Raw genomic sequence first — 16,037 nt, 5'->3', positions numbered from 1 at the left:
TTAGTGGTGTCAAGCAAGAAGTCATTGGAGAGAACATGGCAGATTGGGTTTAAGTCCTGTTGACAATGACATCATTAGAGATGGAGCACAAGCTCAGAATGTGTCAAGGATGGGGAAGGAAATTGGCCATGCCCTTTCAAAGGAACCATCCCAGCATTTGCCTGAAGGGGTTTAGGGAAATCACAGAAAACCTAAATCTGAAAAGCAGGAAGCAGGTTTGAACTGTTGTCCGCCCAAATGCAAATCCAGTGTACTAACCACTGTCCACCTCACTCCGTAAGAGCTCACTGGATGGCAGGATGGAGGTCTGTTGTGTCCAACAGGATAACACTCACCCACACACTGCTACTGTAACCCAGCACGGAATTTCGACATGTTGCCCTGGCCTGCTCAATCACTAGTTCTATCTCCAATCGAGCACATATGGGACATCACTGGATGACAATTCCAGTGTCATCCATAACCAGCATTAACCTTCACTGCATGGATCAGCCAAGAGCAACAATCGTGGCCCTCTTTACTACAAACTGAAATTTGCACCTGTACAACACAAGGCATGCAACATTCTGACAGTTACATTGATTATTAGTGTACCAGCATTTCACACTTGCAAGGCATATCTCATGCATATATTAACCTATGACCTTACAGTGTTAATCACTTAAATATGTTCCTATGACCTTACAGTGTTAATCACTTTAATATGTTACTAGACAAATGTATTCTTGAAATTTCATTACTCTACATTAATTTATTTTCGGTATTGCAATTTTTTTCCATCAGTGTAAGTGGTACAAGGTACCCCTGCCATGCATAATCCACTGACTTACAGAATATGTACGTATATATAGATGGAGATGTAGGTGTAGAAGGAAGATTAGGATTTAATGTCTCATTCACATCAAGGTCTTTTGAGATGTAGCATAAGCTCAGAATGGAGAAGGAAACTGTCTGTGGCCTTTCAAAGGAACCATTCTGGCACTTGCCTAGAGCAATTTAGGTAAATCATGGAAAACTTAAATCTGGATGGTCGGATGTGTATTTGAACTGTCATCTTCCCAAATGCAAATCCATTACACAAACCACTGTGCTACCTTACTTGGTCTCATTCTCAAATACTAGATGAATCAATTTCAAGTATTTTCACACCATCTGTTATGCTGCCTCAAGACAAACACACAATTTTTAACTGTAATTGTTAAACTTCTAACATAAGATTCTACCTCTTAGTGAGTGAATTATGACAGCATTCAGTTAAAATTTGTTCAATAGCTACACAAGACAATGAACATCAAATTTTTGCTGCCCCTAAAGCCATTAGACGGACAACCTGCAAATGGTACCGGGTTCCAGGAGAGTCACTTAGTAATGTCAATGGTGAATACATATAGGAAACACCTACTTAATTATGGTACTTATAAATTTATTATTTTATTATTTAAAACTACCCATATACAGTTGTTATAGTTTTAACAGTAACATTTTACATGTGTAGGAAATGTCATACTCATAATGGCACTCAATTTGTGGTGTAGAGATTGTAACAGGCAAAGGAGAATGGCACATTTTAATATCAATATACCACTCTACAGAGAGTCTACAGAGTGTCTATAGAAGGAAAACCAACAGGTGGAGAATATTATAGAAAGAGAAGATGAAGTAGGTGAAGATGAGAAGTGAGGTATGATACTGTGAGAATTTGACAAAGCACTAGAAGACTCAAGTGAAGACTCCTTGCATAAACAGTATTCCCTCAGAAAGATTGAGATCCTTGAAAGAGCCAACCATGAAAAAAGCTGTCCCACCTGGTGTACAAGATACGTGAGATAGGAAAAATTCCTCTAGACTCCACGAAGAATTTAATAATTCCAATTAAAAAGAAGGCAAGTTCTGAAGGATGTGAATCTTACGAAACCATTAGTTCTGTTTCGTAAGTCACGGTTGCCAAAATTGGCACAAATTATTTACAAAAGATTGAAAATACTGGCAGAAGCTGGTTCCAGACAAATGTATGAACATGTGAGGCAATACTGACCCAATGACTTATTCTAGAAGATAGGTTGGAGAAAGGTAAATCAACATTTATAGAATTTGTAGATTTAGAGAAAGCTTTTGGCAATGTTGACTGGACTAAACTTTTTGAAATTCTAAAGGCAATAGAGATAAAAAACAGGGACAAAAAGGTTATTTACAACTTGCACAGAATTCAGAGTGCAGTATAAGAGTCGAAGGTCGTGAAAGGGAAGCCGTAATGTGAGACACGTTTGTATCCTATCTCCGACATTGTTCAATCTGTACATTGGGCAAGCTGTGAAGGAAATCGAGGAGAAAGTTGGAACGGGAATTGAAGTTCATGAAGAAGAAATAAAAACTTTGAGGTTTGCTGATGACACTGTAATACTGTCAGAGACAGCAAAGGACTTGGAAGAGCAACTGAACAGAATGGATAGTGTCTTGGGCAACACATTATAACATGATAATCAACAAAAGTAAAACAAGAGTAATGGTAACTAGTCAAATTAAACCAGGTGGTGCTGAGGGAGTTAGAATAGGAAATGAGATACTAAACATAGTAACTGAGTTTTGCTAATTGGGCAGCAAAATAACTGATGTCAGCCAAAGTAGAGAGCATATAAAATGCAGATTACCAATAGAAAAAAAGCATCTCTGGTAAAGCAGAATCTGTTAACATCTCAGGTCAATCTAAGTGTTACAAAATCTCTTCAGACGGCCTTTGTCTTGTATGGAAGTGAAACATGGATGATCAGCAGTTCAAACAAGAATGGGTTAGAAGCTACTGAAATGTGGTGCTACACAGAGTGAAAACAGTAACCTTTTACAGTATACCAAAGTGATTTAGAAGAAGTTGAGAAAACAGTTTGATACAGGACAATTGTGGTCTATCAAGTTGGGAAACTATCTCAAGTTGGTCTGGAAAAAACACCGAAGACACAGCACAGGAGAAAAAATGAACAGGATTTTTTTTGCAAGAAATTTAATTTAGTACTGGGATACATTTTTGTTAGAGGCCACAGTTTTAGAGCTATTCATGCAAAACAAAAAAAGGGAACTTCAAATGCACTCCCATCCCCACGCTCAACCTCACCAGTAGTATATCATTCATGGCACTCCCTCCTACCACTGAACACAAATTTTCAACTTCACTTATTATTTCCCATATCTGACATTTCTTGGTCTTTATTATGCCACCAGTTTTGTCAGCTATTTTATTAACATTATTAATTTCAACATTTTTAATTTGAGCTTTCTCGCAACGGTAAAGAAGGAAAAAAAGACTTTTGTAAACATTACACAATAATTAATTATGTTTACAATTAAATCTGAACTTAACTCCCTTACAAGCATAATGGTTTCACACTAAGAAGGCCAGGCAAATAAAATGCTATTAAAATTCACAAAACTGTGAGGTAACATTTATACAAATGTCAATTTTACAATTTATAAGTGCTAGACTGAACTGGTGATGTAATAGCCGAGTGAATGAACACCAAAAAAGATTGAGTTTGGGAAATAATTCATGCAGTCGTAAATTGTGTATAGTAGTAGAAGGGGGTGCTGTCAAGAACATACTAAAATACTGACTGTACAAAAACACTAATTCATTCTCCTGGCTGTCTGCAGCGAACATTAGCTGGAAAGCTATACACCCAAAAAATATTAATATCCTGTATGATGAAATGACCACAGTCGACCTCCATTAAAATAAATTAGAATTATATTAATACCATCAGCTGTGCATGGGCGTTGAAATAGATCAATGGGGACAGGAGAAAATGTGTGCCCCAACCGGGACTCGGACCCGGGATCTCCTGCTAACATGGCAGATGCTCTATCCATCTGAGCCACTGAGGGCACAGATGTGACTGCAGGGACTATCTCGTGCATGCCTCCCGCGAGACTCACATTCTCACCTTGTATGTCCACAAACTACACTCGTAGTGTCCCACCCCAAAGCACTCATTACTCGTGGAAGACATTCTTCCAAGTTCCATAAGAGTTCGGGGAATATGTGCTCGTCCGCACAGGAGAAGAAGGTACGGCCGGTATCGCCAGAACTATATACTTATATGGACATGTCCAAAAGAACAGACACCATCTCCATATAAGTCTATTAAAAGAAGTGTTATTGTGAACCATAAATCACTTCGAGTACAAATTGTATGGTGCACCATGTTGCCTTTTCTCTTTCTATTGCATAATGTGAGACAGAGGTAGACTGGGTGCACAAGAATTTACCTCAACTCTGCAATTTAAAAAAAAGGTTATCAGTGATCTACAATGTATGCTGCAGTTAACGATATGTCTCAAGCAATGTTACATCAGTTTAAAAATATAGACTAACAGATTAACAAAATGAAAACACAATTAAACGGATGGATGTCCAAATTGTAACTTAAGTTGAACAATCATGAAATGAACTCATAGGAAAAGAAGACCTCGGTAAGAGAAGATATAAAATTTTTACAAGAAACTCTCAATAACATCAAACAGAAATTCTAAATGGACTTGGATCTAAATGTGACAAGTTGAGAAACAAATTGATGGTGGGACCAAATTGATGTTAAATGAGTTATTATAAATGTTTAGAGAGATCTGAATAAGTCCGAAAAGGTAGCCACTCATAATTATTAGGTGGCACCTGATGATGTAATTTTAGACTTTGAAAGCAGTTGTATAATAAAAAAGAAATTCGGGTTTGCAGCCGGTCGTCGTAAACTTCATTGCACGATATTTCGGCTGGACAATTGCCAGCCATCTTCAGGTGAGCTGAACAAGGACTGATGAAGACGTTCTCCGCTCCATGCTTATATAGTGCGCTGATAGTACTGCCGCGCATGCGTTGCAATTGCGGAGACAAAAGGGCCACACCGACCAGCGGCAGTGCCCTCGCTGGTGGAACTGCAGTAATCAGCTGCCGTTGGTAATGTCGCTGGCCGCAGCTATCGAAGTCTTCTGGCGTCTTCGTCTCGAGCAAATTTCGGAGATGACAGGATTCCATGCGTTATTCAATTGGTAACCACTGTCATGGTTCATTAGATTTCCCGCAATGCGTATTTCAACTCATTCTTTGATAATGGAGTCCCAAAAAGTTTTTGTAGTGGCCAAAATCAAAGTTTTGTCGTACTCCATTGAATGTCTGTTAGAAATACAATGTTCCGCAACTGCAGACTTACTGGGTTGCAGTAGGCGAGTGCAACGTTGATGTTCTGTACAACGCTCTTCCACTGTACTCATTGTCTGTCCTACATAGGCCATATCACACTGACACGGTATTTTATAAATACCCGCCTTCCGCAGTAACAAATCATCCTTCACCGATCCCAGCAAATCCGAAATCTTAGAGGCGGACGAAAAACCACTTTCACATTAAAACGATCAAGAATCCTTGCTATCTTGAAGGAGGTATTTCCGACAAAGGGAAGAAAAGCTATGGGCTTGGCTGGCACGTCCTCCTCTTTATCCACTTCCCGGTTCCTGGCTCTAGTTGAGAAGGCCCTGTTGAGTACCCATTGTCTATGAACACCGTCCTCAAATGTGCCAGTTCCTTAGGCAAATTCTCGGCATCCGACACTGTGTGTGCCCTGTGTACAAGGGTTTTAAGTAAACTCATGGTCTGGGATGGGTGATGGCAACATGATGAATGTAAATACAAATCAGTGTGAGTGGGCTTGCGATAGACAGAATGTCCCACAGTGCCGTCACTTTTCCGTTTAACCAAAACATCCAGGAATGGAAGGCAGCCATTTTTCTATAATTCCACAGTAAATCGAATATTCTCATGGATGGAGTTAAGATGATGAAAAAACTCCATTAACTTTTCTTCTCCTTGGGGCCAAACTATATAAAGATGGCTGCCTTCCATTCCCAGATGTTTTGGTTAAATGGAAGAGTGACGGCACTGTGGGACATTCTGTCTATCGCAAGCCCACTCACACTGATTTGTATTTACATTCATCATGTTGCCATCACCCATCCCAGACCATGAGTTTACTTAAAACCCTTGTACACAGGGCACACACAGTGTCGGATGCCAAGAATTTGCCTAAGGAACTGGCACATCTGAGGACGGTGTTCATAGACAATGGTGTACTTGACCCGGCAAATTAACAGTGCCTTCTGAACTAGAGCCAGGAACCGGGAAGCGGATAAAGAGGAGGACGCGCCAGCCAAGTCCCTAGCTTTTCTTCCCTTTGTCAGAAATATCTCCTTCAAGATAGCAAGGATTCTTGATCGTTTTAATGTGAAAGTGGTTTTTCATCCGCCTTCTAAGATTTCGGATTTGCTGGGATCGGTGAAGGATGATTTGTTACTGCGGAAGGCGGGAATTTATAAAATACCGTGTCAGTGTGATATGGCCTATATAGGACAGACATTGTGTACAGTGGAAGAGCATTGTACAGAACATCAACATTGCACTCGCCTACTGCAACCCAGTAAGTCTGCAGTTGCGGAACATTGTATTTCTAACGGACATTCAATGGAGTACGACAAAACTGTGATTTTGGCCACTGCAAAAACTTTTTGGGACTCCATTATCAAAGAATGAGTTGAAATACGCATTGCGGGAAATCTAATGAACCGTGACTGTGGTTACCAACTGAATAACGCATGGAATCCCGTTATCTCCGAAATTTGCTCGAGACGAAGACGCCAGAAGACTTCGATAGCTGCGGCCAGCAACAATACCGATGGCAGCTGATTACTGCAGTTCCACCAGCGAGGGCGCTGCCGCTGGTCAGTGTGGCCCCCCTGTCTCTGCAATTGCAACGCATGCGCGGCAGTACTATCAGCGCACTATATAAGCTGGAGCGGAGAACGTCTTCATCAGTCCTTGTTCTGCTCACCTGAAGATGGCTGGCAGTTGTCCATCCGAAATATCATGCAATGAAGTTTACGACGACTGGCTGCAAACCTGAAATCTTTTTGACCAGTTGATTCGCCGGGAAAATTTCAAATTTTACAATAAAAAAGAAATTATTGGCAACTTAAATGGATTTTTTATTCTATTAATCCTTGTCTGATTCCTCTTTCATTTTTGATAAGAGTGTATCAAAAGGTACAGTCAATCCTTGATGAGATGATAGAGGACTTTATTTGCACCAAAATTTTTAATATAATTTTTCCGTGTTTGTTACCGTTTCGGAATTATGTGTGCAAGTCCAAAAGGGGGAGTTTTTCTTTCCTTTGAATGCCAATCTCAATTTATGCATTTCTCATATTATTCATTTTATTTTATTCATTTAATTCCTTTAAAAATTACATTAATACATGTCATTGTACTTGGTTTGTCTTAGTCCTATTGAGACAGATGCTCAAAATATCCCCTCTCACATGAATAAAGCTTCAGCATACCACATGATCTCTCTTTACCAAATCCCTCCTTACATATTACCACTGCCATTGCATGAATCTTTGCAACAAGCTCTTCTTTGCATGTTATCTCCAATCTGTACATTTACCTTTTGAGAAAACCCCACAGATAGAAGTCAAGTGGTGTCAGATTGGGGGACTGTCCTTGACAAGGAATGAGACCATCCCTTCCAATCCATGTATCTGGTAAATGGTCATCCAACCATAGTTGTACTGATAGTTGGAAATGTGTTGGAGCACCACCAAGCCTAGATACCATTGGTGTTGTCTTTTCGTGTAGGTGCGTATCACCCCAGATGGTTATACGCCCACCTTCTAAGAGATGCAGGTAATCAGCAACACCCATTCTGTTCTCCAGCATGAATGGGTCAGACAGCATACCACCGAGGATACCTGCCCATACATTAACACTGAATCTCATTTGGATTGATACAGAATGAGTTACATGAGGATTCTTGTCAGTGTAGATGTGTATGTTGTGTCTGTTCATAATTCCCTCTTTTCTGAACCCTGACTCGTCAGTCCCTAAGACATGGCCCATGAATTCTGGTTGACCATTAAGCATCTGTAATAATCAATGACAGTATGTGAGACCATGTCCATAATCTTGTGGGTATAATTATTGCACAGGGTTCAGATGTTACAGATAAAGACCTTACTGACGAAGTATTCCCCAAGCAGCTGAATGAGACAGTCCAACATGTCACCCAGTATGCCTCATCTGGATAAATGGACATGCTTCTAACAGTATTAAGAATTTCTTTTTCATGATCCTGACCAATATGATGTGTAGGTTTAGGTTGTAGCAATCCTGTATCGCCCATGCATTGGTGAAGTGCTTGAAATACCTGCCTGCATGGATGATGTTGCTGCTTAAAACTCTCTCCTGTATCCCCCATGCATTGGTGAAGTGCTTGAAATACCTGCCTGCATGGATGATGTTGTTGCTTAAAACTCTCTCAGTATTATCATTACAGAAACCGTAAAAAAGTTGTATTTCCCAATATTCCTCATTAGTAAACACTGCGGATATTCACAGATGGGCTTTACATTTGCAAGTGATTGCTTCAGCCATCTTATCCAGGAGCACACAAAGCTTAAAAAAAGGGGGGGGGGCACCAATATTGGTAACAATGAATGCTGTACTTAGCTACAGAACCGTACACAAATGGCAGAACTTACACAACGGCTGGCACCATGTGATATTCTATACTGCGTGCACACACTCCATCTCCCAGATGCTCCTTTTTTCACATATGGGGATGGGGACAACACACATGAATAACATGATAAATGCATTAACTTGTATTGGCATTCAAAGAAAAGAGAAACTCGCTGTTTTAGTAGCTCTGAAAAGGTGATAAATGTGGAAAAATTGTATTACCATTTTTTGTTGCAAGTAAGGTCCTCTACCATCTCATCAAGGATTGATCTTATCTTTAGACACACCCTGTGTGTATATACATCTACATACTAACATGCTTGAAACAGTGCCTTATTTCTTGAAGGCTGTTAGTACCAGATTTTGGGGTAATGAAGTCACTACATTTCTCAAAATCTATGAATCCCAGACTAAGAGATAATTCATAATCACAAAAGTGCCTTATTATTCCTTTCGACTTGCTCTTAGTCCATTGTGGTGTATCCATTTCGAAGGACAGATTTTTCCTTTGGAGCTAGTAATGATTTAAGTAAATATCTTAAACATTATAGAAGGGGACTGTTACATCTATAGTTCTTTATATACTAAGTAGCCAAAATATTATAACCACTGCTCACCCTGAGACTGACTGCTGCCTGGTGGCATTGTAGGCACGTGACATGCTAAGGAAAGTGTATAAGTGGAGCAGAGACGAGTGGGGAATCATTCTAGTGATGATACGAGCCACAACTGGGGAAATCCACTGACATAAGTGACTTTGACAAAGGGTATATTTTTATGGTCTGGCACCTGGGACAAACATCTCAGAAACAATAAGCTCGCTGGCTTGATTAGCTGTCTGCGTGCTACTGCTGTGAGCATCTGTGGAAAATGGTTGACCAATGGTGAACCAAGTAGGTGACAAGGTGCTGGACATCCATGCCTCCTCATAGAAGGTGGAGGTCAGAGGTTTGCCCATTATCTGAAGCAGGATAGGCAGTGATCTGTAGCAGATGTGACAATGCTGATGCAACTGCATGTGTTTCTGAGCACAGTGTTCAGTGCGAATTGTTGAACATGGGGCTCTGGAGAGATTACAACTGGAGTGGACATGGAATCATCAAGATTGGACTGTGGAACAATGGATTCATGTCACCTGGTCCACCAGGTCGACAGTCATGTCCAGATACACTCTCATCCAGGCAAATGGCTGCTCAAAACATACACTGTGCCACAGAAATAGTGTTATTCAATTGTACTTGCATGGGACCTGTGGTAGTAATCAAAAGCACCATCGCACCTGAGGATTATGTAAACATGACTGCAGACCGCTTCCATCCCTTCATGCTTGATAACTTCAAGCCTGGCAATGGTGATGGCATCTTCCAGCTGGGTAACTGTTCATGTCACAAGACCAGACTCCTCCTACAGCAGTTCGAATAAACTCATGTTGATGTCTCGGTCACCAGTGTGATGTCGCTCCTCTTTTCTGCCACTATAAGTTCTACATCACAATATTTCTCTATTTTGGCTAATTTCATTCACAAATGATATCTATCCATAGATTCTGTACATTTTAAGACTGATCAGTTTTATTCTCAAAGTTACAATACATAAAATCCTTCAGTAACATGATCATGTACAGCTGAATTGCATCATACACCAGACACTAAAATTACACATCATTTAAACTTGTCCTATTCCAGGTATTTAGTCACTGCTGTAGCTACAAAACAGCAGAATTTCATACTGAATGTGAAGAACCAGCTTGAGACTAAAGTCAAGGAAGACCGATTAGAGCCAGAGGTAAAGTGGAAAAGGAACAAATGTCAAGTATCCTTTGTGAGATCTTCACAATGACAACACAAGACTGAGTTAACAACAAGCAAACAAATTCCAAAGAGTGACCAAATGAGAAACCGAGGCAATAGCAGAAGCAATCCGGAGACAGGTAAGATAGCAACTATGGGCAGCAGAACTGAATACCAGAATGATAGACTATCAAACATGAGGGCTTATGTATCTCCACTGCAATAAGAGATATCAGCTGGAGCATTCATATGAGGAATTGTGTGTGGGGATACCTCAGTAACTGCATTACTTCATAGTTAATGCCGAATTCTAGTGACTGTGTAAATCAATTTCTTCCAGTGGGCATTAAAATTCATCACACCATGATATCAAGAGTCAGCACATTCTTTCTTTCTTTTTTAGTATAGAAGAACTAGAGTTCAAATGTTTGTGTGCCTCCCTCACCCCTCTCTGTGTGTGTGTTTTATCTGATTCCACGTGGTAATTAGATTTTTTCCCCCATGTCTTTATTTGGTTACTGCAAAGTCCACCTTACCTGAGCTATTACTTGTGTATAAAGAAAATATTACAGAATTACATTCAACTACGAAAGTGTATTGGGTTCAACATGATACTATACTGAATTAAACAATGACAGAAAAATCTACTTACCAAAGAGACAGACACATGTATGAATAAAATTTGATCAGAAAGTGATAGGAAACACATAGGAGCAAATTGTCTATTAAGGGATTAAGTTTGCGATTATTCAAGATAATGGGACTAATGGCAGGGCAACCACGAGGAAACTCACAAATGTGTCTATATACTGTCCCGGCAGGTTTCATATAGCAAGGCCGGCATTAACCTACTCATGTGTACAATCTTCGTTCCATACACACAATTTAAAGTCTCTGTCATCAGCACTGACATAACAAATGATTTATGGAAACATGACATTGTCAGTAGTAAGGTACTATAGATTTGATGACGGTGAAAAATTTCATGCTTAGTTGAAGGCCTCAGTGTTGACGACCTTGCATAAAGCACTACGACATGTAGCTCAGTTTTTCACTGCAAGCTGTTAATTGAAGGCACAAAGTTCAAGTTTTTCTTTCTTTTTTCTTAAAAATTCTATTAAAGGAGCTACATGAACTAGAGATTTGTCTACCTGTAATTTTCATAAGTAGCCACATTCACTTAGATGTTTAAACATAAAATATGACTCAATGAATCTTTCGTCCTCACCTGATATTCATGTTCCGTATCCATTATACCACATACTGCTACTAGTTGGTACTGGCGAGCTTTCATTGAAGCTAAGGATTTCCGTATAAGGCGCATGCCTGATACTGCAGTTGATGTGTTTTGAAACTGAGCCATCTGGTGTGGTGTATGGCTGGGGTCAAACACTAAGAGATTTATTCCTCCATCTTTCAGCTGTTCCACACCTACTATAGTACGGCTGTGGCCTGTATTAAAAAAAAATAGCAACAATAATAACTTGTTTGTACTGAAAAAACATGATACCTATAAGTTCTGAAAAACTACACTGCTATACATCAATAAGTGCTCCTAAACACTATTCTCATTTGGAAAATTTCAACTTCTATGTAATAATGATAGTTAACTACCATTTGATAAAAATTAGCTACTCTTTCAGTTGCATATGACAGTAAAATTGTGACAGCAAATTACTGAAATATTCAGTCTCATGGCAAGACATCTTCTGAGGAGACTGTTTGAACAGTAAATTTAGATATAAGTCTGTATACACTGAGGAAACAAAAGTGACGGAATACCACCAAATATCATGTTAGACCTTCTTTTGCCCAGTGTAGTGCAGTAACTTGATGTGGCATGGACTCAACAAGTCGTAGGAAGCCCCTGCAGAAGTACTGAGTCACGCTGCCTCTATAGCTGCCTATAATTGCAAAAAATGTTGCCCTGGGAGGATTTTGTGCATGAACTAACGTCCAATTATGTTCCATATATGTTAGATGGGATTCATGTTGGGTAATTTGGGAGCGAAATCATTTGTGTGAATCATCTAGACTGTTCTTTAAATCAATTGCGAATAATTGTGACATGGTGCATTGTCTTCCATAAAAATTCCATTGTTTTTTGGGAACATGAAGTCCATGAATGGCTGTAAATGGACGACTCCAGTCAATGATTGGTTCAGTTGGACCGGACGACCCAATTCATTCCATGTAAACACAGCCCATACCATTAAGGAGCCACCACCAGCTTGCACAACCAGGGACCATGGCTTCCTGGGGGTCTACGCCACACTTGAACCCTACCAATAGCCCTTACCAACTGAAATTGGGACTTTTCTGACCAGGCCATGATTCTCCAGTTGTCTAGGATCCAACCAATATGGTTATGAGCCCAGGAGTGGCACTGAAGGCAATGTCGTGCTGTTAGCAAAGGCACTCTTGTTGGTCATCTGCTGCCATAGCTCTTTAACGCCAAATTTTGCCACACTGTCCTAACAGACATGTTCTTCATACATCCCACATTGATCTCTGCAGTTATTTCATGAAGTGTTGCTTGTCTGTTAGCATCTACAATTCTAAGCAAACAATGTTGCTCTTGGTCATTAAGTGAGGGTTGTTGGCCACTGCATTGTCCGTGGTGAATGGTAATGCATGAAATTTGGTATTCTTTGCACACTCTTGACACTGTGGATCTTGGAATATTGAATTTCTTAAAGATTTCCAAAATGGTATGTCCTATGCATCTAGCTCCAACTTCCATTTTATGATCAAAGTCTGTTAATCCCCATCATGCAGCCATAATCATACCAGAAACTGTTTTGTATGAATCAGCTTAGTGCAAATGGCAGCTCCGCCAATGCACTGCCATTTTACAACTTGCGTATGAGATACTAGTGCCAGATGCGTATATGCATGTTGTTACCCCACGCCTTTTGTCACCTCAGTGTATAAACATACATAGCAGTATCACTATTGTAGCAGTCTGCAGAAAAATCCATTAAAAAGGGACTAGACTTTCACATTAAATAGATGTGCTTTAACGTTCTACTTGTTATTCATAATCACATGAGAATTTTCTAGAACAGAATTTTAAGGGCATACACATCATCTTTATAGATCCAATACCATGTCACTCTCAACAGAATACAATCAACAGATGTAAAGGTAATTTCTGGAGTATCACACTGTTTACAAAATAAATAAATAATCTAGTGGATAGTGAAACTGTCTTGCAGATTAAAACTGTGTGCCGGACTGAGACTCGAACTCGGGTTCAAGTCTCGGTCCGGCACACAGTTTTAATATGCCAGGAAGTTTCATATCAGCGCACACAATCTCATTGTAGTGGATAGTGTCAGAAGCTCTGTACGCTGTTTGCAGACAACGCAGTTATCTGTAGCAAGGTATCAATGTCCGAAGACTGTAGCAAATAGCAGGAAGGCCTGCAGAAGATTGGTGAAATGACTGGTAGTTTACCCAGAGCATAAAGAAATGTAATGTACTGCACATAAACAGGAAAAGAAATTCACTGTTGTTCAATTACACAATTAGTGACAAATCAGAGGAACAACAACTACCACAAAATACCTAAGAGTAACCTTCTGGAGTGACCTAAAGTGGAATAATCATATCAAACAAATTGTAAGGAAAGCAGATACCAGGCTGAGACTCACGCTAAGAATCTCAAGGCAATGTAATTCACCCATGAAAGAGGTGGCTGACAAAACGTTTCACTGATTCTTGGGTACTGCTCCTTACTCTGTGACGCATACAACACAGGATTAATAAAAGAGAGAGGGGAGATAAAACAAAGAGTTGCACATTTTTTCATGGGATCATTTAGTCAATGCAAGGGTGTTGGGGAGATGCTCAAAAAATTCAAGAGGCAGACAGTACATGCACTGTAAGAGAGATATTGTACATCAAAGAGAGGTTGACTATTGAAATACTGAGAGGGTGTGTTCCTGGAAAATTCAAACAGTATGTTGCTTTCTCACACCCATCTCTTCAACCACAATGAGGAAATCAGAGAAATTAAGAGCTTTAAAGAGTTTTACTGAGAATCATTCTTTACATGCACCATTACTGAATGAAACAGGGAAAGGAGAAAAGATAGTGGTGCCCAAAATACCCTCTGCCACACACCATATTGGGGCTTGTACAGTATAGACTGTGAAATTTCGAACATTTGCGAGTCCCATGAAAAACTAGTATTGTTATTCAAATAACTTCCGGGAATTCAGCCAGGTAACACTTTCAGTGACCGCCGATATTTCGGCGGGAGAACACCCCGCCATTTTCAAGGCAAACTGCAACGGACAGGCGGCGTACATGCAAATTTAATACCTCGGTTCTCGGACCGAAGCAGGAAAGATAACACACACACACACACACACACACACACACACACACACACACACACTGAACACTAGTGCCACCAAAGATGACCAAAGTCGGAGCTATCGATAGTGAGACTATGAATTCGCAGGTGAGGCAGCATTGACTCTGTTCCTCTGTTTTTTGACAAGGGAGAGAGCCGTATTCCAAACAGAGTTTAAACAGAAACCTCCATCCCTGTTAACGAGGTTGCTCGCTAATTTAATCTCAACTGCCTCCCTTATGACACTGTCCCAATAGCTGGACGTGCATGCCAATATCTCGGTGTTATTATATAACATGGGGTGACCAGTATCCAAGCACTGTTCGGCAATAGCAGATCTATTTGGCTGCTGTAATCATGTGTGCTGTTTATGCTCAGTACATCTGTCCTCCACGGTCCTGATAGTTTGACCAATATATGCCATGCTGCAGCTACAAGGAATACGATATACACCCGCCTTACGCAGTCCAAGATCATCCTTAACGGAACTCAAAAGTGCTCTAATTTTAGATGGAGGTCGGAAAACACATTTCACATCGTATTTCCGTAAAATACGACCGATCTTATTGGACGTGTTTCCTACGTAAGGCAAGAACGCAGTAGACTTATCATCAATCACCCGATGTACAGTTGGTCGATAGCGCAACGCACGTTCAATCTGTCTATCACTGTAATCATTTTGACGAAATGTAACTTCAAGATGGGACAGCTCAGCTGGCAAAGTCTCAGCGTCAGAAACGACATGTGCCCTGTGTACCAAGGTACGAAGTACCCCTTCAAGCTGAGCCGAATGGTGACAACTATTAGCTTGTAAGTACAAGTCGGTGTGAGTACGTTTCCTGTAGACTGCATGTCCCAATGATCCGTCATCCTTCCTCCTAACCAACACGTCGAGAAAGGGAAGGCAACCATCCTCTTCCACCTCCATCTTAAAACGAATGTTCGGGTGGATCGAGTTCAGATGTTCTAGAAAGACATTCAAATTCTCCCTACCGTGAGGCCAAACAACGAAGGTATCGTCAACGTATCTAAAGAAACAGGCGGGTTTTAAAGGCGCCAACTCCAATGCACGTTCCTCGAAGTCTTCCATAAACAAATTTGCGATCACTAGAGACAACGGACTACCCATCGCAACTCCATCTGTCTGCTCGTAATACTGGTCATTAAATAAAAAGTAAGTGGATGTCAACACATGCCTAAAGAGATTAGTTAAATTAGCACCAAACCTGGCTTCAATTAACTGCAACGAATCAGAAAGAGGAACACGAGTGAAGAGAGAGACCACATCGAAACTCACTAAAATATCAGAGTCATTCAGCCTCAGTCCCTC

At 40.3% G+C, this 16,037-nt stretch overlaps 1 protein-coding gene across 1 annotated transcript in view; it reads right to left on the bottom strand.

Annotated features, from left to right (window-relative positions):
* Positions 1-16,037, bottom strand: part of LOC126162654 (zinc finger-containing ubiquitin peptidase 1-like) — a 271,194-nt gene that overhangs the window by 71,440 nt on the left and 183,717 nt on the right. Inside the window, exon 9 of the mRNA XM_049919292.1 lies at positions 11,573-11,796. Coding sequence (XP_049775249.1) covers positions 11,573-11,796 — 224 coding nt within the window. The remainder of the gene's footprint in view (positions 1-11,572; positions 11,797-16,037) is intronic.

The sequence above is a fragment of the Schistocerca cancellata genome, chromosome 2 (assembly GCF_023864275.1).
Source record: "Schistocerca cancellata isolate TAMUIC-IGC-003103 chromosome 2, iqSchCanc2.1, whole genome shotgun sequence".
NCBI lineage: Eukaryota > Metazoa > Arthropoda > Insecta > Orthoptera > Acrididae > Schistocerca > Schistocerca cancellata.
This window is presented reverse-complemented; position numbering and strand designations above follow the sequence as displayed.